General features: G+C 33.3%; 5 protein-coding genes across 14 annotated transcripts in view; 2 read left to right on the forward strand and 3 right to left on the reverse strand.

Annotated features, from left to right (window-relative positions):
* Positions 1-27369, reverse strand: part of LOC144834764 (large ribosomal subunit protein mL44-like) — a 186910-nt gene that overhangs the window by 22533 nt on the left and 137008 nt on the right. The window lies entirely within an intron of this gene.
* Positions 1-27369, reverse strand: part of LOC144834760 (stromelysin-1-like) — a 203435-nt gene that overhangs the window by 4369 nt on the left and 171697 nt on the right. The window contains exons 1-3 of one of the 2 annotated variants that reach the window (XM_078689676.1): positions 6954-7115; positions 739-883; positions 225-517 (exon numbers count right to left, since the gene is read on the reverse strand). In XM_078689676.1, coding sequence (XP_078545802.1) covers positions 225-517; positions 739-858 — 413 coding nt within the window. In that variant the 5' untranslated portion in view covers positions 859-883; positions 6954-7115. Of the gene's footprint in view, positions 1-224; positions 518-738; positions 884-6953; positions 7116-27369 lie in introns of those variants that run through there. The other variant, XM_078689675.1, reaches the window with a different exon arrangement.
* LOC144834758 (membrane-associated transporter protein-like) lies at positions 46-15915 on the forward strand. 4 transcript variants are annotated; one of them, XM_078689670.1, is made up of 5 exons: positions 46-80; positions 1974-2102; positions 11991-13408; positions 13692-13867; positions 14200-15915. In XM_078689670.1, exons 3-5 carry the CDS (start codon positions 12037-12039, stop codon positions 14422-14424), a joined length of 1773 nt encoding a protein of 590 aa, XP_078545796.1. In that variant the 5' UTR covers positions 46-80; positions 1974-2102; positions 11991-12036; the 3' UTR covers positions 14425-15915. The 4 variants fall into 4 exon arrangements, with proteins under 4 accessions (XP_078545796.1, XP_078545798.1, XP_078545797.1 ...); XM_078689672.1 differs by lacking the exon at positions 1974-2102 and having other exon boundaries at positions 52-80; XM_078689671.1 differs by lacking the exons at positions 46-80; positions 1974-2102 and adding an exon at positions 86-226.
* On the reverse strand, positions 19673-24663 carry LOC144834763 (THO complex subunit 6 homolog). The gene is made up of 11 exons (XM_078689680.1): positions 24553-24663; positions 23541-23721; positions 23155-23206; positions 22907-22958; positions 22692-22781; positions 22266-22337; positions 21804-21906; positions 21239-21291; positions 20854-21036; positions 20639-20767; positions 19673-20002 (listed from the first exon to the last, which is right to left on the reverse strand). Exons 1-11 carry the CDS (start codon positions 24568-24570, stop codon positions 19916-19918), a joined length of 1020 nt encoding a protein of 339 aa, XP_078545806.1. The 5' UTR covers positions 24571-24663; the 3' UTR covers positions 19673-19915.
* The window catches only part of LOC144834739 (uncharacterized), a 31053-nt gene continuing 28486 nt past the window's right edge, over positions 24803-27369 (forward strand). For all 6 annotated transcript variants that reach the window (XM_078689643.1, XM_078689648.1, XM_078689646.1 and 3 more), the window contains exon 1: positions 24803-24920. The gene's annotated coding sequence lies outside the window, so the exon portion shown is untranslated. The remainder of the gene's footprint in view (positions 24921-27369) is intronic.

A 27369-nucleotide genomic window follows, 5' to 3' on the forward strand; every position in this document is an offset into this window, starting at 1 on the left:
ATTGTCAACTATATAGAAGGACAGAAGTCAACAGGTCGCAGGTGAGGGCGGCTATAGTCAAATACATTACCCGAGAATATGTAAGTAATGTTCGATCATCTTTTATTTGAATTTACAATCAACAGCGGGGAGCCCACCATTTACAGACTTATTCCACCCATAACGAAGTATAGACAGGGACTAAAATAATTGCCTAAGCTGCAGAAAACCAAGAAATGTCCTACCTGTAAGTAATCTTATTATTTTGCCATTTGCCGCCTGTGAACGCAGCGCGGACAACACGCACCGACAGTTTGCCGCCCGATCTCTTCACTTGCCCATTAGCGGCTACCTTGATTGGATCAGGAACTCCGCATCTTGGCTTAGCCATCAACGTTAAGGTGTTGTTGTCGAGTTTCCCCGTCACTTTCAGTCCGGAAAAATTTTGCATTTGTTTAAGAGATTTCTTAAATGTCTTCTTAGTAATTGTTCCAAACCCTCCTATTGGTGGTAAATAATCGTACATTTGGAGATAGTCCTGGAGAAATTGGAAATTAAAATGATTGAATTACATAATTAAGGTGAACAACTATTTGTTAATGGTCTCATATTTATATAGTGCTTTTACCAATCAGCATATTTCTCCAAAGCGATAGAAATAAAAGGAAAACTGAATTAATATTATGATTACATCTTTATATTTGAGTTCATATACAAAGTAGAAATACGAAGTCATTATAATAAAAATGTAATGCTTACCACTCCTTTCTGGACATCTTGATCTTTGAGATCAATTGGTTGCTCATTTGAAAACGGTACACCTTGACAAAGAAGCACGCCACCTATCGTCAAAAGCCCTACCAACCAGTAGTCCCCCATTGCCACTGTTTACGACGTCTATAGGCTAAATTACATTGTACAAAAAACATTGAATAAAATAAAAAAAATTACATTAAAAAAAATATGCAGTGCAAAAGTGCTGAGGAGTTAATGTTGGAGCTGATGGGTTTATAAATGGAGCTCATTTTCCTATTTTACCGCTCCACCAATCCCAACCCAGCAATTTTTTTTACAAGGTAGGCCTACTAATTTAAGAGGGTTTCTCAAAGACACTGAGTATTTGAGCCACAGGACCCCATTGTGTGGCCTGTGTCGAAGCGAATTGTTAAATGACACCCCTAGATGGCCGCAAATGGTACGTACAATTCATGATAAATGGCAAATGATTTTTTTTTGACGAAAAGTTCATATGTGAATACTTGATCCATTAGAGGTAATCTGTGACGCTGACGCTCAACAACGATAAAATACCCTGCAACTCTGTAACTACTTTATGACTAAGCCTATCAAGGTCCGTGTCATACCCGCCCCCACCCCTCCCCCTAAATTTTAAAGGTGCCCTTTTTTTGCGTTTGATGCGAATGTGAGGGGGAATTCCCGATGGAGGTAATAAATTCTAGTAACTATAATTAATTAATGTAAATTAATTATTATTACCAATTAATCATTTAAAAAAGTTAGACAACAAAAATATGAAGCTGCTGCTATAAATATTGAGGAAAACGTTAAATTGTATTATTTTGAATTAAATGCTAAATAAGTCAGCAGTTAATTAAAACCACAATTTCCAAAGTTCATTTTCATTTATCCACTATAAAATGTACAGTAAATAATAATAGTAGTATACCTATTGGTGACTGCTATGTATTCTGCCAATTTACAAATATTCCCTTCCAGACTGGACTTTATATGGATATTGTATACGATGAAATGGCACTTAAATTTTAATTTAGTGGCAGAAACAACATTTAGTATGAAATTAAGGGTGTTGCCCGGGCCACTAGGGCAACACGCCTGGGTCCACCCCTGGATATAAGGCCTATGAATCAGTTTATTTGCATGAACATGTGTATGTAAACATTTTAAAACTCCCTCATCAAAATATCGCCCTCTATACATAAAAAATACTGATTTTTTCCCCCAATTACAAACAGAATTGAGCGGTGCTAATAGGTACGAGTGTGGGAGTACTATAGATGTTATAAATTCCACACCTGTAACCAATGTTTATTTTACTCTTGACGTTGAAATAAAGCTGCTGGACGACGCAGTACATTCTTACGGTAGGTTTTCAATTCCGTATTTTTAATAATTCGTTCTTGGAATCGATAACTATACGTATATTTGTTTATACCAAGGTTTAGTATTCACAGTTGTAAAAATAATAATTGAGAGAATGTTGGGTTCATTAAAGATATAATTGAGACAATCGACTCCATTAGCTATACAAATAATGGTATAGATGAGCACTTTAATTTGTTTGAGTCTACTCTTTGAATAGGGAACAATTTCCTATGTAAAAATGTGCGTCGTGTATTTATGTGTAGGCCTAGGTCTACGATCTAAAGGCAATGTTGTATTTCTTCTTAGAGGTAAATTTTGTATAGAACATTAATTTGTTGTAAAATTCCTCACTAATTATAAGCATACAGTATAGAACCACTATTAAGGGGACACCGCTATTAAGGGTCTTTCATACCTGTTCCGGCACGGTTCCGGTCCGGCGACGAAAAATCCAGTGTTTCGTTTTCACGCGGCTACGCGCATATCGATTGGCGCATACCCGCGTGGAGCTTCGTGAAAACGAAACATTGATGTTCGATTCGCCGGACCGGAACCGTGCCGGAACAGGTGTGAGAGACCCTTTAAGGGACACTATCGTGAAACGAACAAGGTGCAATATTTGTTTTAACCCTACTTACATGATACGTTCGGAACCCAATTTCATTATTAAAGTATATTGTAAAAAAATGGTAGATTAATGGTATCAAGTACATGATAGGCTTGTTATTACAATAACAATGAAAGGCATATTTGATAGACGTCAACATATATTTCTATAGGCCTACCAAATCACAATTCGTGGTGGTACTTCAAATGGTCAACATAAACGTATTCATAACTTCACATCCAATAAGGGTGCAAAGTTAAACATTGATATTATTATTGACATTATACATAGAATAGACACGATCAAATATAAATAGATCAGGTCACAGGCACAAGCACAGACTCCAAACCAGGTCACTCAAGAAAGCACAGACTCCGTTAGGAGTCTAAGTTTTAACACTATACTAACCTGCAAATCAGCATTCGATACCTTCACATTATCATCCATTGTTTATTGTTAGTACTTAGTATTTTAAACTTCTACCATTTTAAATTTGGTTATTTCTGAATTTTTAAAATAAATTAATAGCAAATTTACGGATCAAGTTGTACATACAATTGTGTATTGGTCTCTCAAGAACTTTAATACATCCGTATTCGACTTTTTCTCACTCCTCAAACAAGGCCATGTACATGGCTGCAGTCGCGTGCTCAAATTTGAGTTAGTGCTTACCGACCAACCGACCGATATAGTGAGATGTAGAGTCGCGTTTGCACGCGACTCGCGACTAAAAAGCTATTATCACATTTTGAGAATCGTTGTTCCCGAGATCAGTGAAGCAGAACGAGCGTTGTGAAAAAATCCTTTTCCACAGTTGCGCGCGTTTACAAGAAAAGTGTTACTACGCTACATTGTTATTGTGCTTGTACTGTTATACTGCAACGCCAAAGATAGGTGAAACAGAATGAGTTTTGCGAAATCAGCTCTTTCTATCTATAGTACCGCTTCTTGGCACCAAATAAACATTAAACGTGTTAAACGTGATATGGACTGATATGTTATTGTTATGCTTTAGGCTCATAGCATATCAAACATTAAAAACAAACACGTCTAGCTGTTACAAGCATACGTGTTTTGATAAAACTATACGATAGCCGTCGCATAAGATGAATGCAAACATCATTATCTCATTCGGGCAACGGGCAAACAATGTTAAGCAACATATTCGAATCGATTTGACCCATTATGATTTGCCGGGGTTCAAAATGCTTGTTCTCTATCACTGCTGTCGGAAGGAAAATGTGCCACTTGTTTTTAAATTCCCACTAGAGGCGCAACGCAAGCGAGTTGACCAATGACAAGCCATTGTTCGAATAATCCATCGCTTGTGATTGGTCAAATCACTTACGTCCTTGCGTTGCGTCACTAGTGGGAACCAAGCTTTAAGCTTAATAAAATGATAAATTGAGGCTGAACGTGTTTATAAAAAATACTGTAAGTGACAACTAACATTAAATGAGAAAATAACCGTTTATTATATAAGATAATTAATATTATTATAAAGTTTGTCTTTAGTCTGTCTCATGTTTATGAATTTCCCTAAAGCTTGGTTCCCACTAGCGACGCAACGTAACGCAACCTACGCAACATAAGCAAATGCCCTTCTAATAATTGTGTTTTCCCCCGCCTGCGTGAAATCAAACCTGTGATTTTTGCAGCACTGTTGTGTCGTCGGTTCCCACTTGTGATTACGCAATACATCACTTTGCGTCAATACGTCGCTGCGTTGCGTTCTAGTGGGAACCACGCTTTACCGTACGTATAACATTTAACAAAATAGGAACAAACGTCTGAGCCTAGGGGAATTTTTTTTTTCTTAAAATAAAGTGTCTTCTTAAATCTCAGGCATGAATTTGAAATATAGTATCTTGTTAAATTTAACAAATATGTGTAACAGAAATTACGACGGAAACATGAATTTCACTTAAAATGATCAAATACAAAATTTGGCAAAATTATGCTATAAAAGCAATGTATATCATTAAAATAAAATATAATGTATATCACCATATTTGGTGACTCCCTAGAAAGTGAAAAAGTGCAAAAAAGTGGTGGGTATACACTGAATAATTTTCGCTGTAGCACGAAACAAAAATCTGAAGTTGAATCTTTCTATTTAAAGCATTTGTGTACAAAAGCATAGCAATTTTACTGTTTTAATATCCCCCACTGATAAGAAAATGCCTGTTTTCAACAAAATCATATAGCGCATAAAAAATCCCATACGTAGGGGAAATTATAGATCAATAATTATTAGAATGTATGATCAATAGAAATGTTTTGCCCGCACCCAGTCTTTAAGCTTGGTTCCCACTAGCGACGAAACGTAACGCAACCTACGCAACGTAAGAAAATGCCCTTTCAATAATCGTGCTTGCCCCCACCTGCGTGAAATCAAACCTGCGATGTTTGCAGCACTGTTGCGTCGTCGGTTCCCACTTGTGATTACGCAATACAGCACAGTGCGTCAATACGCCGTAGATTGCGTTACGTTGCGTCACTAGTGGGAACCACGCATTCAAGAAAAACATGCGTAGAAAGAGAGGTCATCATATTGTAAAACTATAATGAAATTAACATTCTGTCCATTGAGACAGACTCAGCAGGACAAAGGCACAGAAATACACCAGCTTGTGATTATTGTCAGTAGGATACGAAACAAAGCTGTGTTTATTTAAATCTTTAATATTTTTGATTCGAAATTTATTGAAAGCTGTGGGCTAGTCTAACCATGGATTAGGCCATATTAGGCTATATTTGGAATCAGTAACAGAAAACCCGGATTTTTCTGATTTTTCTGGATATTTCAAACAAATTGCCAATAGAAATAAATTTACACATAATTTGAATTAAGATCTGAGATATAAAATAGAATTAAATTGCTTTTCTAAACTAATATTATGTTAATTGAGATACGTCAACATTTTCAATAATAAAGACAAAAACGAATAAATATTTGTTAAAAGATTTAGTTTAGGAATTGTCCTTTAAAATGAAGATGTAGGGACCTATCGAAAATTTGACTTGAGAGCAGTTACAGAGGAGTGTCTCTTTCTTTTATTTTTTCCATTTTGTTTAACTTTAGAAATGCTTAGTCCCCGAATTGTGTGAAATAGGCTATTTCACACAAAAGTTAACGACATTTATTGCGAATTATTGAGTTACTTACGAAAAAACACAATTCCTCGCAAATAAAAATGTATAATTTATGTATAAACAAAGGGTAGGCCCTAAATGCCTATATATTTTTTAAAATAAATTCATTGAAAGAGAAATATTAATGATTGTGAGATTACCGTACCGAACGAAATACTGACGAGTTATTAGATAATAATTACTTAAAAGAAAAACTGGTATCTAGCCTACAGAAACAAATTAAAACGGATCTCGAGCGTAATATGATCATCATTGTAATTATCTATATCTGGGCCTATAGCCTTAAACCGAACCAATACAAAGTGAAAACAGGGTATATAGTGTACGCACACTTTTTGCAATCTAAACTTTTCAATCTCTTGTATAATATCAGGGAAGACTGAAATTAATTTCCCTGATAACATCAACATAAGAACGCATTCGTCGAACTACATGATGGGGGTGGTGGGGGTGTTGTTGTTGGTGGTGGTGGTTCTAGTCATAATAATATATATATAATAATAAAAGCTTTACGATTAGAACTGTTTTCGTGATTTATTCGTGTTTACGATTCTCAAGAAACACTATTTTATATCCGTGTTTATATTGGCATCGTGACAATGTGAAACACTGAATATTACCCTACGGAACAATCAAACAGCGGAAAGCTGTCCATGTACGGACGTTTTCTTTTATTGGAACATCCTAAAAATATCGCGTATTTGCGTGGCGCGCATCTATAACATCACATTCTTTTAAAATAATGTTGATACGAACGCAGTGAATGCATGAACCACAAACCCCGCAGGTCCATCAGATTTTTTTCTTTAAATATTATAAAAATGTAATTAAAAACTTAGCGTATTATAGTTTTATACATAGTACATCAGGTTATATTCAAATGTCAACTTTAAAAAAAGTAATTACACGGGGTAGAACTTTACAGGCCTATGGATGTTTTCTATTAAGTTTTAGTACATTGGATATCTATCCAATTATATTCCATATGTTTAGGATAGAAACAATTACTTATGCTTACTGCTATTGGCGCAGATTCACCTGTTCACTCAAAAATAAAATTCAAAATGAAGTGAAAGTTTTAACTTACCAGAGAGAGTTGTCGCGAGAATGTTGTATCTTCTTAAGAAAGTTTGATCTGGCTCTGAAAACAGTGATTTGCTTCAAGAGAGCCGTGGGAACCCTACGGGTCTTAACTGTGTATTAATTTACATTGAATACTATTGGAATGGTGATAGTTGACATATTTGTTCAAGCCCTTTATTAGCACATGGCAGGTACGCTTCACTGTGACATGAACAATCTCAGGGTCATTTCCAATCATAATCCCGGGGGGTTTCTCTCCTATTTTAGTTTGGATAATGCTATGTTGTTGCAATGTTCGTCCACACATAATGTTCTCTGGCATTTATTTTTAGAAAATAGCTAAACATAGGAATTGATCAACTACTTAACTTGGCAAATAAAATACGGACAACAACATAATTCGGCCGGCCTCCTTGAATAGAATAGTATTTGTATACAATATTTCAGTTACAAAATTAGACTCAGTACGACAAAAGATAAATATAAACTTAGTACGACAAGAGATAAATATAAACTCAATTTAAATCATCCATATTAACCATTGATATTTTCATACAATCGTTATCATTCGATTATATTATTTATTTGTTTTTATTTTATTTATTTATTCAAGATCCAACAGTGTATAAAGAAAAGCACCAATACAGGATCGCCATAAAATATACATTTGATTTACATAAAAATGAACAAGGAAAACAAACAGATTTATATATTATTAAAAATGACATTAAAGACATAAGTATTACAACTAAACATATCGATGTAAGGAAACATTGATTATTATCAGATTTGTATCGGAATGGATAGGAGTAGATTCCCCGGTTAGAGCATATGGTTAGCATACTACATGCGGCGTTTTGCACAACACCCCGCCTTCTGAATTTAGATCGCATGTCAACATTTAACTGACTTTGATATGGCAAGTAATTAATATAACCATCCAAGATTTCACTTTACAGACCCGCCACCTTTCTATTACATAGCAAGTAAAATAAAAAGTTTGTCAAAATAGTTTCACACCATGGAAGAGCAACCAAAATGGAAATACACAACGTCACTGTCTTAATTGCCGTTTTGACAACTTGTGCACTCTGAAGAAGAGCTAACAGCGTTAAATTTTTATATAAACAATAATATTATTATAAAGAAATCGAGACAATACAAGTCAAGTGGTGTGGCCACACAAAGTGTACTGTCATTCAAGATGGGCAGGGCATCATCAACGATGATCATGATATCAATAGCTCAATCGTCCTATTCATATTATTATTTTATCAACGCAAGTATGAAAACTTAATGGTCCATGTCTATATCTATGGAATATTGAAGAATTGTACACAACACGTGTTTTTTTTTAACTTATACACAAAACAAACGATGCAGATCTACTACGGTGCACATCACTTAATCATTGATTCGCTAAAGTTTTACTAAAAAATAAATTGAAATTGTTCTTCTATTTTGGCCATTTTTAGTGAAAACCTTGTACAAAATGAATTTCTTTCTACATCTGCGTTTTCCATTATTTAAATTATTGAGTGTGCTACCATGTCCATCTTTGCTACTGGGTGGACAGGATTGAATTTGTGTTAGACAAGAAAAACATGTAGCTATATTGTTTGAAAACGATAAGAATGCAGTCCGTAGTGACGTTTTCCCAATATCAATCTACGTGAAAGACTTGTGTGTTTTTTTGTAAATGTAACTAGGACTAATCTTCAAACTTGTTTTTCAAGTGAAGTAACCCTTACGTGTGCACTATATTTTAAGTTAACATGAATAAATGAGGCAGGAATTCATGAACTTGATTTTTAAAGTGAAATTGTAGACGTCTGAGACGTTGCTCGTGTACAGGCAGTGGTAAAGTGATACAATTACACATTAAATGTGCAATTAAATTGAGGGTAAATTAATCATGATTACATTTCTTGTCAATTGAGTTGTTCGATGCCATTAACAGCAACCTGACACTTAATAGAGATGTGAATAAATCGATCACTTTCCCGTATGACAGTCTTTACAAACGTACTCCCTCAAACCTGTGAAGTAGTCTCGGTTTATATTACGTTCAATGACGAACGGAAATTGCACTTAACGAGGGCGCTTTATTTTTAAGATGTTGAAAAGTCAAAAATACAATTATAGTGTTGCGTTTTGACGAAACTTGTCTTACAGCTAGCAGCAGACATCTGCCGAAATCACCCAAACCTATAAAATCAACGGAAAATTGTAATTTTCTCTGAATGAAAACCGGATATTTAGAACTGTACCGACAGGTGCTTTTTTCTGTTTGTACACTGATTATGTACTACAAAAAAATGTAATGAATACAGAACACTGTTCTTAATGACTTAAGCATTGATTTCTATGTTTGTCTAAGCTTGCCGATTTATAAGACAAGCCGAAAACTTGTTAATAGTTCTGAGCGCATAAGCACTGCATTGTCGACGTGGTATATACGCTCTAATGTTAACTAAGGTAGTATTTCTTGTTCGTTGAAAATCTTTTTATATTAATTGTACTACATCTTTAATTGGTTGATATTATTTTTAGCTGTACTTTAAGAGGATATTGTAATGTGTTAATTTACGAATAGTAGTGAAATGGCCGATTAAATGTACAACCAGCCTTTGGGCATGGTTTTGGTTTTGTTAAATGCAGTATTACTGTCATTGATCCTGCAATAATTCGTCACTCGTCACACGAACCGGCGAATCGTCATTTTGGCGCGAAATTTTTTTTTGTATATTTCGAAAGTATTTATTCTGAAGAACAATTGATGCAAATTTCAACTGCGTATTTTATTTCATTAATTAGTTATTTTAATTATAATTTGGCGAATATATTATGATATTATAATCATTCGTCACACGAAGCGTCGAATATCGATTCGTCACTTCGTGTGAGTAAAACGCGCATCGCGCACACTGTTTACGCGCCTCAATAAACGGCGAATATGCAATTCGTCACTAATTGCATGTGATCTGATTGGTTTATTGCATATCTGGAACATTCCATTATTTGATGGCCAATTTTCAGTCCCGCGAAGTTAGATTGAGCATAGATTATAGAATATTGAACAGTCTTTTACCCAGTAAAAACTGATTTATGTGTTTATTGATAAATTATTTAGTAAGCTAATTATATAAATACATTTCAGGAAATTTAATGCAACGTTTCGATGTTTGTTCTTTCGTACGTTCACTCGAGCACTAAGCAAGAACATTAAATTAAATTATGGCACTGACAACACACGAAACGGTACGGTAACGATTAGGCCTACATCAATGTTATTATAATATTATGTTATATAATATTTAATTTTTTAGAGAATAAATAACGTTATTATTTAGAAGAAACAAACTTTCATTTCTGTATACACATTTTTATTAAACAATTCGTATATTTTGATGTTAGACTAGAGTATTTATATTTTTTGTTCTTGCTTTTTAAATTAGATAGTTACAGTATAATTATTATAATCAGTGCGTTACTAAATATCTTTGGAGGCATGGCTATACTAAATACTATCGTATACTATATAGTGTAGGCCTAGTCTGCACATTATTTTCTGATATGCCACATTAACCCTAACCCTAACCACATTGCTACGATATCACATTAAATTAGTAAATAATTTAAATTAGCCTTTTAATATGGATACTGTATTAGAAAAGGCAGATAACACATTTAATGTTTTTTAATAAATTCTATATTGGCCATGAATGGCTAAATGATTGTAGGCCTAATATGCTGAAAACGCCGTATTGTACAATAGACTGTCTAAATTATGTTTTAACTGTTCCCGTAGGCCTACTACTAAGGGAAAATTGAATTAAAAACGTTTATTCTGACTATCTAATATTGCCTTGCCTTATGTAGAGATCAATTAATGTATAAATTAATAATTAAATTTAATTAAATGAACCATGTTTACGTATTTGCTTTATTTACAAAAGTTAAAATGATGTTTTTTTATCAGTTAGGCTATATAAATTATATTTTGCAACTGATTTGTGATTGTTCTTTTGCATTTTTAACAGAATAATGTGTTTACTTTATATTATTATCGTTAGAGCCCTATCTAAGATGTTTACGTGAGACTGCCTATTCATTACCACGCAATCGCGGCGAATACCGCATGTTTCATAGTCATTGCGTAAGATTCTTGTTCACACGAAGTGACGAATATGCGTCGAATATCGCTTAGCTGCAAGTTACACGGTAAATAATCTTCACACGAAGTGACGAATGTATTCATTAAGTGATAACTCTTTAATTAATGAGTAAATTTTTTTATGGACACTTTAAAATTATTCATTTAATATATTTTTACATAATTACCACAAAAATAATGGACATTCGCTTTTTTTCTTGCGAGAAATGACCGTGCAAAAAGTGCCTTTTTTACAATCGCGATTTTCTCGAAATGGACATTTTGCGGATTCGCCGGTTCGTGTGACGAGTGACGAATTATAAAGAAAGGCATCATATCGTTATTTAATTTCCTTTCTAAATTAATTGTGTATATTATACAGTATACCCTGAAAACAGAAACAAAGATTCTACGATTCTCTCCTAATATTCCCATAAATACTTAATGATATAGAATGTTATCCGATGCTTTGAACTTGCGTGTTGATCCCAAATGTAGCGAGTCAGTAAAAGGGCGTGAACCCACTAATGTTTGTGAGGTTTTATTCACACTGCGGCGTAAACACTTTCGCGCTTCAAACTACGCTTGAAGCGACTTGCTTTAAATAATTAAGATAAATTGTATTATATGCTCTAAGATGATTCATTTACCACTGTCCAAAACAATTTGTAAACAAAAATGTTTTTAAGATGTTGTATTTGACTATAGTACTTTAATTGCGGCAAGTTATTTATAGCATTCAAGAACCATGAAAATATTACTATTAAATCATCTTTAAAATTATTTATGATTGCTGACAATAAAATAATTGGTTAAACAACTACAGTATAAACCTTTAAAAAATAACATTGCTAAATGATAATGATAATTTCGCTTTGTTTACAGTTGATGTTTGCCTGCTGAATGTGTGCAGTTGCGATACAATCAAGTTATGGCGGCAATTCAGAGATTGAAAAGCTTCTTCAGTTGTAAGGAAGCACCAGAAGATGCCCAACCAATTGTCCAATCTACAGACAGTGATGTGACAGACTCTACTCCAAGAAAAAGGACAACGAGACTTCACTTACTACGACTTAGTGCCGCCGTGTGTGGTATTGAGTTCTGTTACTCTGCTGAAACAGCCTTCGTTAGCCCAATTTTGCTAAAAGCTGGTGTACCTGAAAGTTACATGAGTTTGGTGTGGTGTCTTAGCCCGGTATTAGGATTCTTTTTAACACCTATTCTTGGATCTGCCAGTGATAGATGCTCATCCAGATTGGGTCGAAGGCGTCCGTTTATTCTCCTATTATCAGCTGGAATCATCATTGGTTTGATATTAGTTCCAAATGGAGAAGTTTTTGGAATTCTGTGCCATGACGTTCCTGCAGAAATTCTGCCAGACATCACAACGACTGTAGAATACCTTTACGGTTCATCTGAGAACTTTACTTATAATACAAGTACACCTTACGTAACTGTAAATTCTACAGCTTTTCCAGAAACTGAGGTTATAGGTCACGCTTGTACAATTGCTGTGACAGTACTAGGTGTTATTTTGCTAGACTTCTGCGCTGATGCAGCACAGTCTCCAACGCGGGCGTATCTTATTGATATCGTCCCAAAAGAAGATCACCAAAAAGGCCTGAGTAGTTTTACAACGATGGCTGGCTTAGGAGGATTTGTAGGCTACATGATTTGTGGTATTCCTTGGGAAAGGACACACTTTTCATCTGGTTTCTTTGATCAGATCCATATAGCTTTTTTCCTAGTTCTGGTGATATTCATCGTAGCTGTAAGTCTGACAGTAACTAGTGATAAAGAACTAACACTGAAGGAAATCAACAGCAGATCCCGTGAAATAAATCAAAACATAGACGGTGGTACACATATGGAGTTAAACGCATTGGAAGATAAGAAAACGTACGGAACTCAAGAACTCGAACCAGCCACTCAGAAAGGAAATGGATACGCGCAGCTCAACGGTGATTGTAATGACAACAGCGAAAAGGAAGAAGAACCAGAATTTCAACAAGAAACTGGAAGCATGAAGGATTACCTTTTATCTATTATTTATATGCCTTATTCACTTCGAATTCTCTGTCTAACGAATCTTTTCTGTTGGATGTCACTGTTATGTTACTCGTTATACTTTACTGATTTCGTTGGAAGAGCAGTGTATGGAGGAGAACCAACAGCACCAGAGGGATCTTACGAGCTGGACCTCTACGAAGAAGGAGTTCGTAAAGGAAGCTTTGCCATGTCTGTTGATGCTCTCTCGTGCTCTATATTTTCATACTTTTTGGAGGATTTAGTAAAACGATTCGGTAAGTAGTTATGAACGTTCAATTATCAATACTCCACCATTTACCTTATTTTCATATCGGGATCATAATGTTATCTTTAGGTTAAAAAAAAGTTACCTTAAAATCTTTATATATTTACTTTTTATCACAATGCTGTTATAATAATATACAAGGATGATCTAACTCGCCATGGTGACGAGTTAATATCTATAGTTTGTAATTTCACTTGAAAGTATCAACGTCTCATTCGGATTCTAAAAATAGAATATCTTTTGATCAAAACTGTTTTTGTTAATTTTCGTAGGAGCTAAACCAGTTTATATCTGTAACCAACTAATCTATACATTTGGTATGGTATTAATGGGACTACTACGAACTAAATGGATGACCTTTTTAGCGTCAATCACCACCGGAGCAATGTACTCAACATTGTTTACGATGCCATTCATTATTCTAGCAGATTATCATTCTAATAATATGGTAAGTTATGTTTTTTCATTTATATATTTTTCCTGACATAACTATTGTAAGTTCTAAGTTTCCCATAAAATAGTTTCAGGGTGCTTATAAAAGAATCATACTGACATCATGGTGAGGAAAACATGTGAAATTTAAATAAACTCTTGTTTCTTGGTTGTTTCCACTTTTTCACAAACTCTGTTATGATTTGAAAGTGCTCCAGTGAACTTTTAGTAATCATAAAACTTGTTTATCTTTCATGAACATAATCCAAAAAAAACGTATGACAACATTGAAATAAAAGTCTGCTTGTTGTTGTTATCTATTTGTAAAAATAACTCTCCTTTTTACAGTTTGAAAAGTCCAAGACTCCTGGGACGACACGCCATCATATACGAGGCATCGGTACTGATGTAGCGGTTGTCCAGAGCATGGTATTCGTTGGCCAGTTCACTTTATCTTTATGCATGGGAAGTCTTATACACTACTTTGGCCCGGTTGTAATCACAGTTTCCGCTGCAATATTAAGTTTATGTGGCGCAGTCAGTGCATCTCAAGTTATTTATTTAGGACTGTAGAGTTGTAGGCCTAGAATGTATGTAAGCCGGCTAAATAATACAAGGAAGAGTAAATAGACAACATTGGCGTGGTGCAAACATACTGTAACTACTAGCAGTTTACAATATACAATAAGTGTTTACTTAAGTGGAAATTGGGTTGCAAAATACAAACACACAAGGTACATTAGTCCTTTTTCTCGAAAAACTATGTTATTAGATTGTTAATATCCTATGTTCTTTTAAAATGATGCAAATTAATAATCTTAATCATGTTACAGATACTTGTATATTATACGATATTTTTGTCGATAATTTATTTCTGGTAGAATACGTTATTTCTTACTGATTTAAAGGGAATTGTATTGTAATTCAGTTCTCTCCAATGACATATTTTATTCAGTATTGTGCGTTTATGAAAATATTAATCTCGTTACACTGATGATGGGATTTACATAATTGTTTTTACCATTTTTTTTTAGTTTTATAAATATACCTTAATAAATATGTATTTAAGGAGGACCAGAGCTAGTTAAGTCTCTTTCCAAAAGCACATACATTATTCAACTAGGGTTGCCCTTTAAAATACAGTTCGTTCAATCAGAATAAAAATGAAACCTTGGAACAATTATTTTCCACTTAAGTATTGTTGCTGAGACTCATAAGTGATTTATATCAATCGAAATCCACTGCACGGACCGTTATAGATATTTCTAATTAGAAAATTGTTGTTTAATTATGTAATTCAGCGAAAACAGTAGGTCTAATGTTTAGTAATAAATGATTGCACTTATAAATATTCCGTATACAAATAAAGTTGTGCAATGTTCAGTATGCTTAAATAGAAATATTATGCCTCAAGAATATATATAACCTTGATTAGTATTTATTTATAGTGTTATATAGGCCTAATATATGAATGTATATATTTAAATTAACCGGCATTATTTACACATTTAGGCCTATAATATAAATATAATATAAATGTAACCCGAAATAGATAGTTACGTTACATCTGTGTTTACTATCAAATAGGTCCAATATGGAATGTTTTGAATCGTAAAATTAAACATTGCTAGTAGTAGAATATAATAATATCAATAATAATAATACTACAGTAATAACAACAAAATATGTTGTACTGTGCGTACTCATTATAAACCTGAATACACAGTGTCATGACTATAATTTTTTTTTGATGATTCTGTCGGTGTGCGTTTCAAACAAAACGTGTAAAACGCGTTCCCATGGTACATAATATAATAATAAAATCGATTTGTATTTTGTAGTTCACATATTTCATTCTATAAAAAAGAAATAAATCATAGTAGTATACGTTCAAGCATAGACCTATTGTCCGTGCCATCCTACATTATTGCGTTTACTTGATTGGTCAAATTGCTTATTGCGCGTAACGCAACGCGTTGCATCCTGTGTGTGAACGAAGCTTTACACTAATGTTTACTTAAAATTGTAAACACCGCGGCGTTCAAAAGGATATAAGTTTCACCGGTGATAACATTGTGCGCAAGAGCAAAGATCGGGCGCCTTGGTGGCACGGGTGTACACATCAAATTAGCTGCGCTTGACTCACTTTACTCAGTATGCAGAGTAACCAAGCCTACAAAATATCCAATTCAATTATTAAGCTATTTAAATATTACAGCATACTCTAAATTCATCACAAAATCCATTTTATCACGTTTCGTATATTAAATTGAAATTTAAAACGAATGCCTTTTAGTTATTTCTTAAGTTTTATTACAATTACACAATATTACCAGGATAATAGCATATTTACAACCTTTTAAATTATTTTAAATAACAATTAATAATACTTATGTTTAACAAAATCAATAGTTTACATTTCCCTAAACAATTATCTTATTCTTTAAAATTCAAAACAAAAGGTGTGGGTTTGTTTTACGATCAATACAGACGCTTTCAGCATTTCCTCTTTCTCTCTATACAAAATGTTTTTCTTTGATATTATATCAGATCAACTACTTGGATGTATTATAGTCAGTTGTTGTATACTCTTAGCAAATTAATCAATCGTTGTTTTGAGGGTTTTCTATTGAGGTTATTATAGAGCTTTTGTAATTTCTTCACAAAGCGTGACGTCACAAATTTCTAAAGTGTATGCTTTAGAATAAACTGAGAACTGGTGTACCCAGACACTATTTGACATACTGTTTTATTAGTGTGCACCAGGTTTTGTTAAAGATTATCTGCGCATGTGCATGTTGCTTTGGTCAAAACTATACTATAACAAAAACAGTTGGCCTACATGAAACAACCATGGACCTAATTTATAGGTCCATAATACAACTTATAGAATTATATTTATGGAAGGCAATTGACGCAAAAAATCATTCCAACCAGCATTATTATGATACGTTCACCTTGCGTTTGCGCGTACACAGACGAGTGGTAACGGTAAGCGGAAAACCACTAGAATCTGTGTCCATCCTGAGCGGATTTCCGCTCAACCACCCGTCTGTCCGCTCACAGTTTTGTGTAAAATATGATCATAAGAAATAAAATAGATTCTAGATTTTTCCCGCTTACTGTTTACCGCGTACCGTTACCACTCGTCTGTGCAAACAGGCCTAACATGTAGGCCTACGTCCTGTTGTTTTACGAGCTACTCGTCATAGGGCCTATACAAACGAATTGAAAGCATTACAAACGTATATCATATTATAGTATGTATAACGTATACCCATTTATATTAATGTTTTATATGAATTAATGTATACCCATTTTGCATTAATGTTTTATATGAATTAATGTACTATACTCATTGATGTATTATCACCTGTATACACTAATTGATTATTCCGACTTACGCGCGCGTCATACTAACAGAAATCTGAAGACATTTTTGTGTACAAAGTAGCAAGTTGTGACGTAATTAATCTTTAGTAATCAACCTGTAACTATAGTGTTATTGATTCTAAATTTCCACGACACAAACTATTTACGGCGACAATGTTACGTTCGTAATAGAAATTCGAAGTTTTCTGAAATAGAGAATGGCTCATTTATTTACGAAATAATTAATTACTAGAATTAAAATAGGTAACTGACTTCGGTTACTTCGATATAGGCTATTTATTTTTGTGTACTGTTTTATTTATAACTTCATCATTGTAATGGTTTAAATTAGAAGAAAAAATGTGGTAAATCTATAAAACACGATCCCCTGTATTTTGTGTTGACTGTCAAGATTGATCAAAGATCGTTCGCCAGTCTGCCATTACAGAACTGATGTATTGTCCCCCTGAAAAAATAAAAAAATATTTTTTAATTTTTTCTTTAATAAACCATTTTAATTTCACATAATAGCTATTCACTTTGACCAAAAATTGAACCGAAAAAGGGTTATTTACCTGAAAAACTGTAATTTAAAGCAAAAAATAGTGAAATTGGCTGCCAGCCAAGTGGGTTTTTGGTTGAATTTAACCGTTTATTTCGACATTTTATAACTGAAAAAATTCATATTTTTTGGGGTTTTTTTTCGTAGGAAGTGATTAACTTTGTTAAAACCACAAAATGACATATATTATTAATCTTCATTTGTTGATGTTTTTGGGGGACAATACATCTTTAATGCTATAAATAGATGTGGTTGGTATGTATAATTAATTGTTTGTTACAATGTTGTATAGTTTATTCATATTGTTGACCGGTAAAACTACCTGTATATTTTTTCGGAAAAGTGTATCTGCACGAATTGCATTTTTGGCACCCGATTCGGTACCACGGTATCATAAGAACATCCTGTATGTTCTAGCCCTATAAAATTTGTTTTTTGTTTGTTTTTATCAATCCGACCTACATACTTGATATTGTACAAACAGACACAGGGGCATTCTCTACAGGAAGTCAAACCCATCAAATGTACTAAAAACAAGCATCTGCAAATACAGTACATAGATATTTTATGTCCACACGTAATTACGGAATCGCTCACACTCACAACAGTGACGTGAAGTTCTTTTTTTATCGTTGTCATATAGAAGGTCGTTAACTTTTAGTGCAACTCTCTGGATTGCGTCTCGTTTAAACAAATACGAAATGAAATACTAACTGGTTTTTCATCCATTATTTATTTCTTTTAAAATGCCTATTATTTATTCATTATTTTATTTAGTTGAATGCTATTGTTTTCCACAGTCATATTTTTATATTATTGTTCTTGTCATTGTAGTGTTTCTAATGATAAGTTTCGGCTGGATAGACCACTCTCGTAAAACATTGTTGAAATAAATAAATTCATCATCATTCTCTATTTCTTTCGCTCTGTCTACACTATCAAAAAAATGTGATGTGCCCATATGGACATAAAGATATCACCACTACCATATGTGGGCATATCACTTACCATATTTGGGCACATCACACTTTTTTTGTCAAACTAGTTTGATAGTGTAGACAGAGCTTTACAAGAGGTTACGAACCGCCTGGCCATGGCGTTGTAAGGTGCTGTCATCAAGGTTAGTGTAACGTTCAACGTGATTAAGAATTGTAATGGTATGTTATGTTTGTGCGGTTGTTCGCTATTATACAATACAAGATCAATCGATCTGTGTTAAAGTGATATTTAGTGCATATCGTCGGCACCTGCTTCTATTTACCAACTTCCTGGGTGCTATTAGCAATGGCGACTTAACACACGATGACCGCTATTAAGATGATATATCTCCTTCGATAGCATGTTTTTTTTTAAAATTATGTACACACAACTGGTCTCTAATTGGAGGGATATTTCAATATGGGGGTGGGGAGGGGGTTCTTTAAAATACACTACTATATTTGTCCTTTTAAGCTTTTTAAGATGATATTATACATCTCCTTCAATATCGATTTTTTTTTGTGGAATTAGGGACACAATATGGGTGGGGGGGGGGAGGGGGGGTTCTTTAAAATACACTGCTATATGTGTCTTTTTAAGCTTTTTAAGATGATAATAATGCATCTCCTTCAAAATGTTTGGAATTAGGGACACACAAAGTTGGTCTCTAAATTGGAAGAATATTTCAATATGATGGGGTTCTTCAAAATACACTATATATATAATTTTGTTTAAGTTTGTTCATTGATGATATACAAGTCTCTAAGGCAAAATCATTGTATGGAATACAGTTATGCATACTAGAGCTATAAAAAATGAGTTTCACTAACAAAAATATGTTTCGTGTTGAAACACAACCAGCCACAAAAAAAAAATCCGAATAGAAAAGAAAAAATACACAAATGGAAATAAAATTCTTGAATTATTTTATTGTAAATTTATTCTGTTAGCTATACTATACTACATGCCATAGTTTTACTGTTCAAACATTCATTAAAAAAAAACACAAATGTCATGGGTAACAGTGACTCACAAACAGTGATTCCTTTGGAAGAGGTACATATTTTTTTGGGAAAAATAGTATTTTAGGAAATTATGCTATAGCTCTTATGACATATAAGCTTGACAAAACGTTTCCTATGCTATTTCTGCTCATGGTACAGCTTGGAGTGAAAATGCTCTGTAACCAAAATTTGTAAAGATGTCCACTTGTGAACTGCTACCTGAAACACTTAATACCTGTAAAAAGAAAAGAATGTATTAAAATACTAATACAATAATACTGCAAGTATATTGTATAGTTTGGCATATAGTAGAGTAGAACTAACTCAAAAAAAGGGGGCCAGCTTAAAAACGGATTTTTGGTAGTATTGGGTGTACTAAATAACAGACAAAAAGAGTCTCAAGGATTTCAACGACCGGAAAGTGTTTTCAAGATGGCTGCCAAAATTGATATTAAAATGTCTATATCTTCTCAAATATTTATATAATTCAACTTTAACAGGAGACTTCATAAAGGCATGGCCAAACCATAGAGGGTGCTATAATCAAATAGATAATAATATTGTAACAAATTATATCACCATCTATGTTTTGGCTATGCTTTTATAAAGTCTCTTGTTAATGTTGGGACCTCTGCAACTGTAACCACAATAATGACAGTTTTAAAACTAAGGTAAAAATTTCTTAATAGCGTTGAAAACTCATTCACCACTGGCTTAGAATTTATAATGTTTCGTTCTACATTTAAACAGAATAGAGACCGCACCACTGAAATTATATCTTACTTAAAGTTAGGATTATCAATGATAGGAATTTGATTGTATGGTATTTAAAAGAAATACTGTAATAATAATAATTATTATATATAAGTACCTTGTTATTTTCTGAAACAGTGTTTATAGCAAGTGAGAACACACTGTTAGGTGTACATGGAACTTGAGTTTTAACTTCGCCATTCATTGTAAGATGTGACACCTTAGGTTGTGTACCACCACAATAAATCTGGATAAAAATCAAATTAAAATATAATTTAAAGACAATACCTTTTTAAATGGATCAAAAGAATTAAATTCTATTCTTAAACTTACAAGATCGTCATGAAATTGTAAACACTGTGGAGACGCGTTTCCAATGTTGTATATACATGTTGTCGATAGCGATCGAAGATGCCATGTAGACAGGGCCACACCCCCTCCACAAACCAACCAATCATCACCTGGATCCACACTAACGCAGCTCACCCATCGACCAATCTGAGGCCGGCAACATTCCTATAATAAAAAAAAAACAAATTATTTAATATTTACATTAGTAGAAATGTTTTCTATTGAATATATCTATACACCATGGCATATCAAAATCACAAAAATTGTACTGGGAAGTTTATATGAAATTTGAACATTATCCACCAATATAGAGACCAAATGGTATCTTCTCTAGTGTATAATAGTTAATGTTGTAAAATGTTAATACCTCATGTTTATATGGTTCTATTACATGCTGTGCTTCTCGTCCTCCTCTGCAATCTGTTTTATAAATGGAAAAAAAAAAGGAAACTTATTATTAATTTATTACCTGTAAAGCACACCTTCAAGTCGGAATCTCTCCCCCAACCAGGATATCATTGAACTCACAATAAAAATACATACAAGAATTCCTGGACAGACAGACATATTAGGCCAACATAACGCCTCTACACTATCAAACTTTATGTGACAAAAAATGTAATGTGCCCATATATGGACATGATGATGTCATATCACTGCCATATTTAGGCACATCAAACTTGTTTTTGTCAAACTAGTTCGATAGTGTAGACAATATTGAGAGACTGTGTTACATGCTTGGTTATTATACAATTTACAAGTTTAATCATATCAAAGGGCAGTCAAAACCTTTTAGGTAATAGGAAATTGTTCCTCAGTTATCTGCCCTCCTCTGGTATACATCTTTTATATATTTTGTAATTTTATGTATTTTGAATGAAATAAATATATTATTATTAGTAAAAAAATCTAAAAATGGCAAAGTACAGTACCCCATATTCTGACAGAACCATCTTCTGAGGATGAAACAAACTGGTTGCTGTTGTTGAATAATGCTACACAGTGAATATAGTCACTGTGTCCTGAAAATGTGTCCTAGAAATTGTAGAAAAAAACAAAACAATGAATACAAACGGATAAATAGATACATTTTCGTCCCATTTTTCCTGATCCATATTTGTTTTATTTCAGATTCTGCTATCAGATATATTGAAGCATAGTGGTTTGCATCACCTTTTTTTAAAGTTTATTTTATATTACAGTTTATATGGGCTTGATCAGGTTTAAATATTTACCCAGGTAAGTTGGTGATCTATCCTCCAAAGTTAGCAATAATTAGTCCATTAAGCTAACTTAGCAGGTAATTAACTAAGTCAGAACGGGCCCTATGATTCACTTGTGCATGTCAATCAATGTAGCTCTTTAGAAAAGAGGAATTGGACCAAATATGTTACCTTAAGTGTGCCGGATTCCAAGTCCCATGAATAATTATTATTGTCTCCACAACCAGAGTAAAGTACATTATCCTAATAACAAATAAAACATAACTGATTTTGATCAAACATCATATATGTAGTTCCAATTTCTGTCTCATAATAATATCCTGGATTTATATAGCACCTAATGTTGTGAAACCTCTAAGTGCTTTACATAAACTAATACGATAAAAGGGATTCCAACCATGCCAACAAAAACCCAAACTGAAGTAAGTGGATACGCCTTTGTTGCTAACCAGGGATCGGTCTAATTGAACCCCGGTCAGCACCAGTTGTGTCTCGGTCATCCCGGACTCGGGCACCTCCTGCCCTACTTAAACTCATAGAGAAGGACAGTTTATTAATAAAGATGTTGTTGTCCAATAAAATAAGCTGTTATGTTACCTTTGTGTTGTAGACAATGCTGTTCACTTCTGGATCAGAAAATTGGTTCTTGCCGGTTGGTACGGATAAAGTCCAAGCTATTTTACAACTCTAATAAAAGACAGTGTGGTTAAATTGTTCTTCTTGATTAATAATTCTAATTGAATAAATATTATAGAGTCTAAAAATAAAAGTTGACATATCAATTTACTTTTATGTAACTAAAAATGATATACCTTTTTTAAGATGTCTGTCCACTTGTATGCTTTGATATCACCAGTCCCTGCACTACAGTAAAAGAATATTTTAATTTTAATCTATTTTTTCTTTTATTTCATCATTTTTGTCAAGTTTTCAAAATAATAACAAGAGCAGCACTATAAGTAATGATCATTGGAATGGCGCTTTCAAAATGGAACGATTGATTGATAATTAAATAATAAATAATAATTAAATGTCGATTCCTTGTAATCTTATTACCTACCATATTAAAAATAACTCTGTTGAAACAATTGAGTAAATAGGTCCACTGCAAACTAAATAAATAGAAGAAAACATGCATTTATAGATTTTGCAAATTTTACTATTTTCATTCAGACAAAGAGTCAGCGAAATGTAGGCAAAAAAAAAGTGTGATGTGCCCAAATATGGTAGTGATATGGCCAAATATGGTAGTGATATGGCCAAATATGGTAGTGATATGCCCAAATATGGTAGTGATATGGCCAAATATGGTAGTGATATGACACCATTCATCATGTCCATATATGGGCACATCACAATTTTTTGTCACATAAAGTTTGATTGTGTAGACAGAGCTTTATTTCTCATAGTTAATTTGTACAGAAATATATTTCAGTTTAGGCCTACCTTGGAAAGAAAAAGATGGTTTCCAGTGACTCTCGTTTGCGCTAGGACTCAGTGCTGCTGTCAAGTTGAAGACTGAAACCGTGCCATAATTGTTAGCTGTCACCAAATGATTCCCACATGGAGAAAAACACTGCGAAAATACCGTAAGATGTTGGCATTTTCTGTCATACAGTATTTGGTCCTGTGGATTTTGAAATAATAAATGTAATAATATGGTAAAATTTGAATAGTGCCCTAGTATAGTAGTGACTAATTATTAATTATTTGTAATACCTGTTATACAAAATGTTTTCCGTTAAGTTCTGTTTTGTTTATTTTATAATTCTATATTATGGAATCCTAGTACTAAACAGTGTAGGTTATAGTGTATTAATTACTAGTATTAGTACTGTTATCAAGGAACATTTTCGCCAGTGTAGCGTAGCAAAAAGCTATACAAAACAACCTTATTGCTACACATTTTGAAAATTGTGTAGCAAAAAATACAATACAAAACTATGTTTCTCGACTTAAAAATCAGTTTGATTAGCAATATTGCTAAACAAAATTTTTAAATGAAAATTTTCCCTGGTTATGTCTTTTTTCCGATGCGATTTTCATAAAGTACCTTCCTCTCGAACCCAGCAAGCCCAGGAGGGCCTAGACATACTACACTTACAGTAGTACTAGTTCTAATACTTAATGGCATAATTAAAAGGAATCATTCATAGGCTAGCACTGAGATTAATCACTACACTACTACTCTACTACTAGGCCCTACTACTACTAGTGTGTATTACTTTTTTTACTACTAGAAAAAAAACTGGGCTAGGCCTCCCTCTAGCCCCTACTAACGAAGTACTAGGCTACATTTAGTCTACTATCTAGCCTACTATATTAGTATTAGTTTAGGGCTAGTTGGCCTACACTCCACTACCTAGCTAGCCTAGCAAAGCTACTGTGGGATTGAAAGCCACAAATAAAACGAAACACTTATGGAATATAAATACATATTATCTTCATTTGCAATTACCTGATACGTCGTAGTCATAATTTCAGACAGAGTTATACATTTTCAAAGATAATCAAATTGTCAAAATCTCGCGGGTCAGCATGCACAACAGAGACACTGTACAGAAAAAAGTATATTTATAAAACCCCCTCTATCAGTTCACTTACTTGGTAGCCTTCAGCTTTCCAGACGGCCTAAATCATCATCAAAACGAGTGTGAAAACGCGTGTGGATTGACTAATAAACCAATAGAAACGCGTTAGATGTGTGAAATGAGAACGATCGATTATCATCCTTTTTCTACAAAACGACGACGAAACAGGCGATCGAACATTGGGCCTACACGTACATATGTTACTTAATGAAAATAGCCAAAATAACAACTTTAGGTAAGAAAGATTATTTTAGAATTATACTAAATGCTAACTTTATGATTAAATATATATTGTGCGTGATATTTAGGCAATATTTTAATATTTAAAAAGGTAAAATACTAAGAGTAAATATTGAAAGATTTATTCTTTTACGTAGGCTAGGCTAGGCCTAGCTAGGCCTCGGTGTAGCCTTAATAGGCTGGCATATATTGTGGGTGGATATCAGAGTCTAGCGGGAAAGAAAGACTTTGAAGAGGTATTAAACGCCAGATCTCCCTTTATAAACCAGGCCCATCAAACTAGGCCTAATTACCTTTAAATTGGCAAAATAGGTTATTATTAGATTGTATTATATTATATTGTGTTATAATTTCATTGTTGATAGCCTAATTTATAAATAATGTTTAAATTGGTTGGAAATATTTAAATAACATTCACTGTCCATGTCATTTTGATTGTATTTTTTGATAAACTCCTAAATATAGTTTGGCTATTTATTTGGCTATTTTTCAAATATACATGAATATTTTCAGAAAAAAAGCATTTTTAGGCCTACATTTTAAATTACTTTGCTCAGATTTTTAATTATATAATTTAAATTTTGTAACATCACAAACATCACTTATTTTCTTTCTTTCACTATTCTGTAAGTAGACAGTAATAACGACCAAACATTCAGGACGATAGCTTAAACATTGTGGACACTGCTGTCTTGCAAATAAAAAAAAATATAAAGCAAGTACTAGGCAGAATAAATTTTCCAAGTAAAAAGTATCCATAAAATAATGTAGTAAATAAGTACAAATTATGCTTATTTATACAGCAGTGTTTAATTGACCTACAATGGTACCACTTTCTACCAGCAGTGTTTGTCTACAGTATACAGTGTATAGTATTTATATCCTTGTTAGTAGTAGTAGTAGTAGTACTGTGGTACAGTAATTCAGGCTTGCTGAGGGAATTCGTTTGTTCTATTGATTTTCCCCTCTTTGTCAGATGGCCAGTCATTTGAACTACACATCATGTGGATCAATACATAGTTTCAAAAGACTGCTATAATTTGCTATTCATTATATTCAAGGCACTTTTTTGCTGTACTAGAATTTATTATACTGAAGAACAAAATAATCAGTTAACAATATTATAACTTTCAGTCTATTATATAATTATAATTTCTAACTAGAATTTAATTCGTCACTTTGACGAATTATAGGTGATCATTTTTATCATTTTACCGAAATAATTTTTTGCACGTACGTTAACATACGATCAGAAAATGTTGATGTATGCCATCCTATTATACGCTTTAGTGCTGAGTTGTGCCTATTATATGCCATATACAATATGTACAGTATATAATGTATCTATATACAGTGTAGCATAGGTGAAATTACGGGACACACATCATGTTCTAATTTTTTGGTATGATGGAATTATCAAAATAAACTCGAAGATGACAATTTCGAAAGATAATGAATTGAGCAAATAAATATAAGAATTGGAAGAGAATTTGGCACGTAGAAGCGCTGTGCGCGCTCTTTGAAATTTGTATAACTTTGACGAAAAAGATGAAAAAACTACTTTTTAACTTCAACTGGCCATATGTTAACGTCACAACATCCGATAGGCTTAATTTTTATATGAATTCATATCTACATTTCATCAGCTTTCATAATAAATTATAATTATCAAGGTAACCTTTAATTCTAAAGAGCTGTAAGATATTCAAATTTACGGCGAAGGTGAAATTACACGACCTACGTTATTCAAGTTTTTACGCGTGATGACGTCATCAAAATAAAAATAGTGGCAGGTCATGAGAAAGTCAATTAATTGAGCAATCACATACTAAAATTTGAGCGAAAATCAAGCACAAATTATTAGAGATGTGTTCTATTGAATGTGATAAAATATGATAAAAGAGAAAAAAAACTTAATTTTAAATTCAAGTGGCCATTTGATGACGTCACAACATTTTGTACGTCAAATGTGTACATGAATTCATATGTACAACTCAATGGCTTCCCGAATAAGTTAAAAAAATTGGGGGTCATCTTGCATTCTGAAGAGTTATTTTCATTTTAAAAATGCCTTATTTTTCACCATTTTCAGCACTTTGATGCAATTAATTTGCGCATTTTGTCATTTTTAACGTGCTCGTATAGCGTTATCTTAAGTCGGAATGGACTCAAAATCGGTGAATGTACTAAGAATTGTGAGTAGATTGTGATTTATACATCAAATTTTTTTTTTTACGCTTTTTAAGAATCGCGTGCGCAAAAACATGTTTTTGCGCAGTAATTTTTTGAAACGCGCAAATGGCCTAATTCATGCTCTAAATTGATAAAAACTTAATTTTGAGCGTTCTAAATTTTTAACGCGCGATTTCACGTGCATGACCTTGAAACGCGCAACTTTTTATTTGCTAATATTTTTACCCTTGACCTGAAGTTTACGTGTAGCG

The sequence above is a fragment of the Antedon bifida genome, chromosome 2, assembly GCF_963402885.1.
Source record: "Antedon bifida chromosome 2, ecAntBifi1.1, whole genome shotgun sequence".
NCBI classification, from domain to species: Eukaryota; Metazoa; Echinodermata; class Crinoidea; order Comatulida; family Antedonidae; genus Antedon; species Antedon bifida.

What these genes read in the sequence shown, in the direction of transcription:
- LOC144834758 (XM_078689670.1), top strand. Translation starts at nt 12,037, where the DNA reads ATGGCGGCAATTCAGAGATTGAAAAGCTTCTTCAGTTGTAAGGAAGCA. An exon ending in GGATTTAGTAAAACGATTCG is followed by an intron (nt 13,409 to 13,691) that starts GTAAGTAGTTAT and finishes TAATTTTCGTAG; the next exon opens with GAGCTAAACCAGTTTATATC. An exon ending in ATTATCATTCTAATAATATG is followed by an intron (nt 13,868 to 14,199) that starts GTAAGTTATGTT and finishes TCCTTTTTACAG; the next exon opens with TTTGAAAAGTCCAAGACTCC.
- LOC144834763 (XM_078689680.1), bottom strand. An exon ending in GGACAGACATCTTAAAAAAG is followed by an intron (nt 22,782 to 22,906) that starts GTATATCATTTT and finishes GTCTTTTATTAG; the next exon opens with AGTTGTAAAATAGCTTGGAC. An exon ending in TAGAACCATATAAACATGAG is followed by an intron (nt 21,037 to 21,238) that starts GTATTAACATTT and finishes TTTTTATTATAG; the next exon opens with GAATGTTGCCGGCCTCAGAT.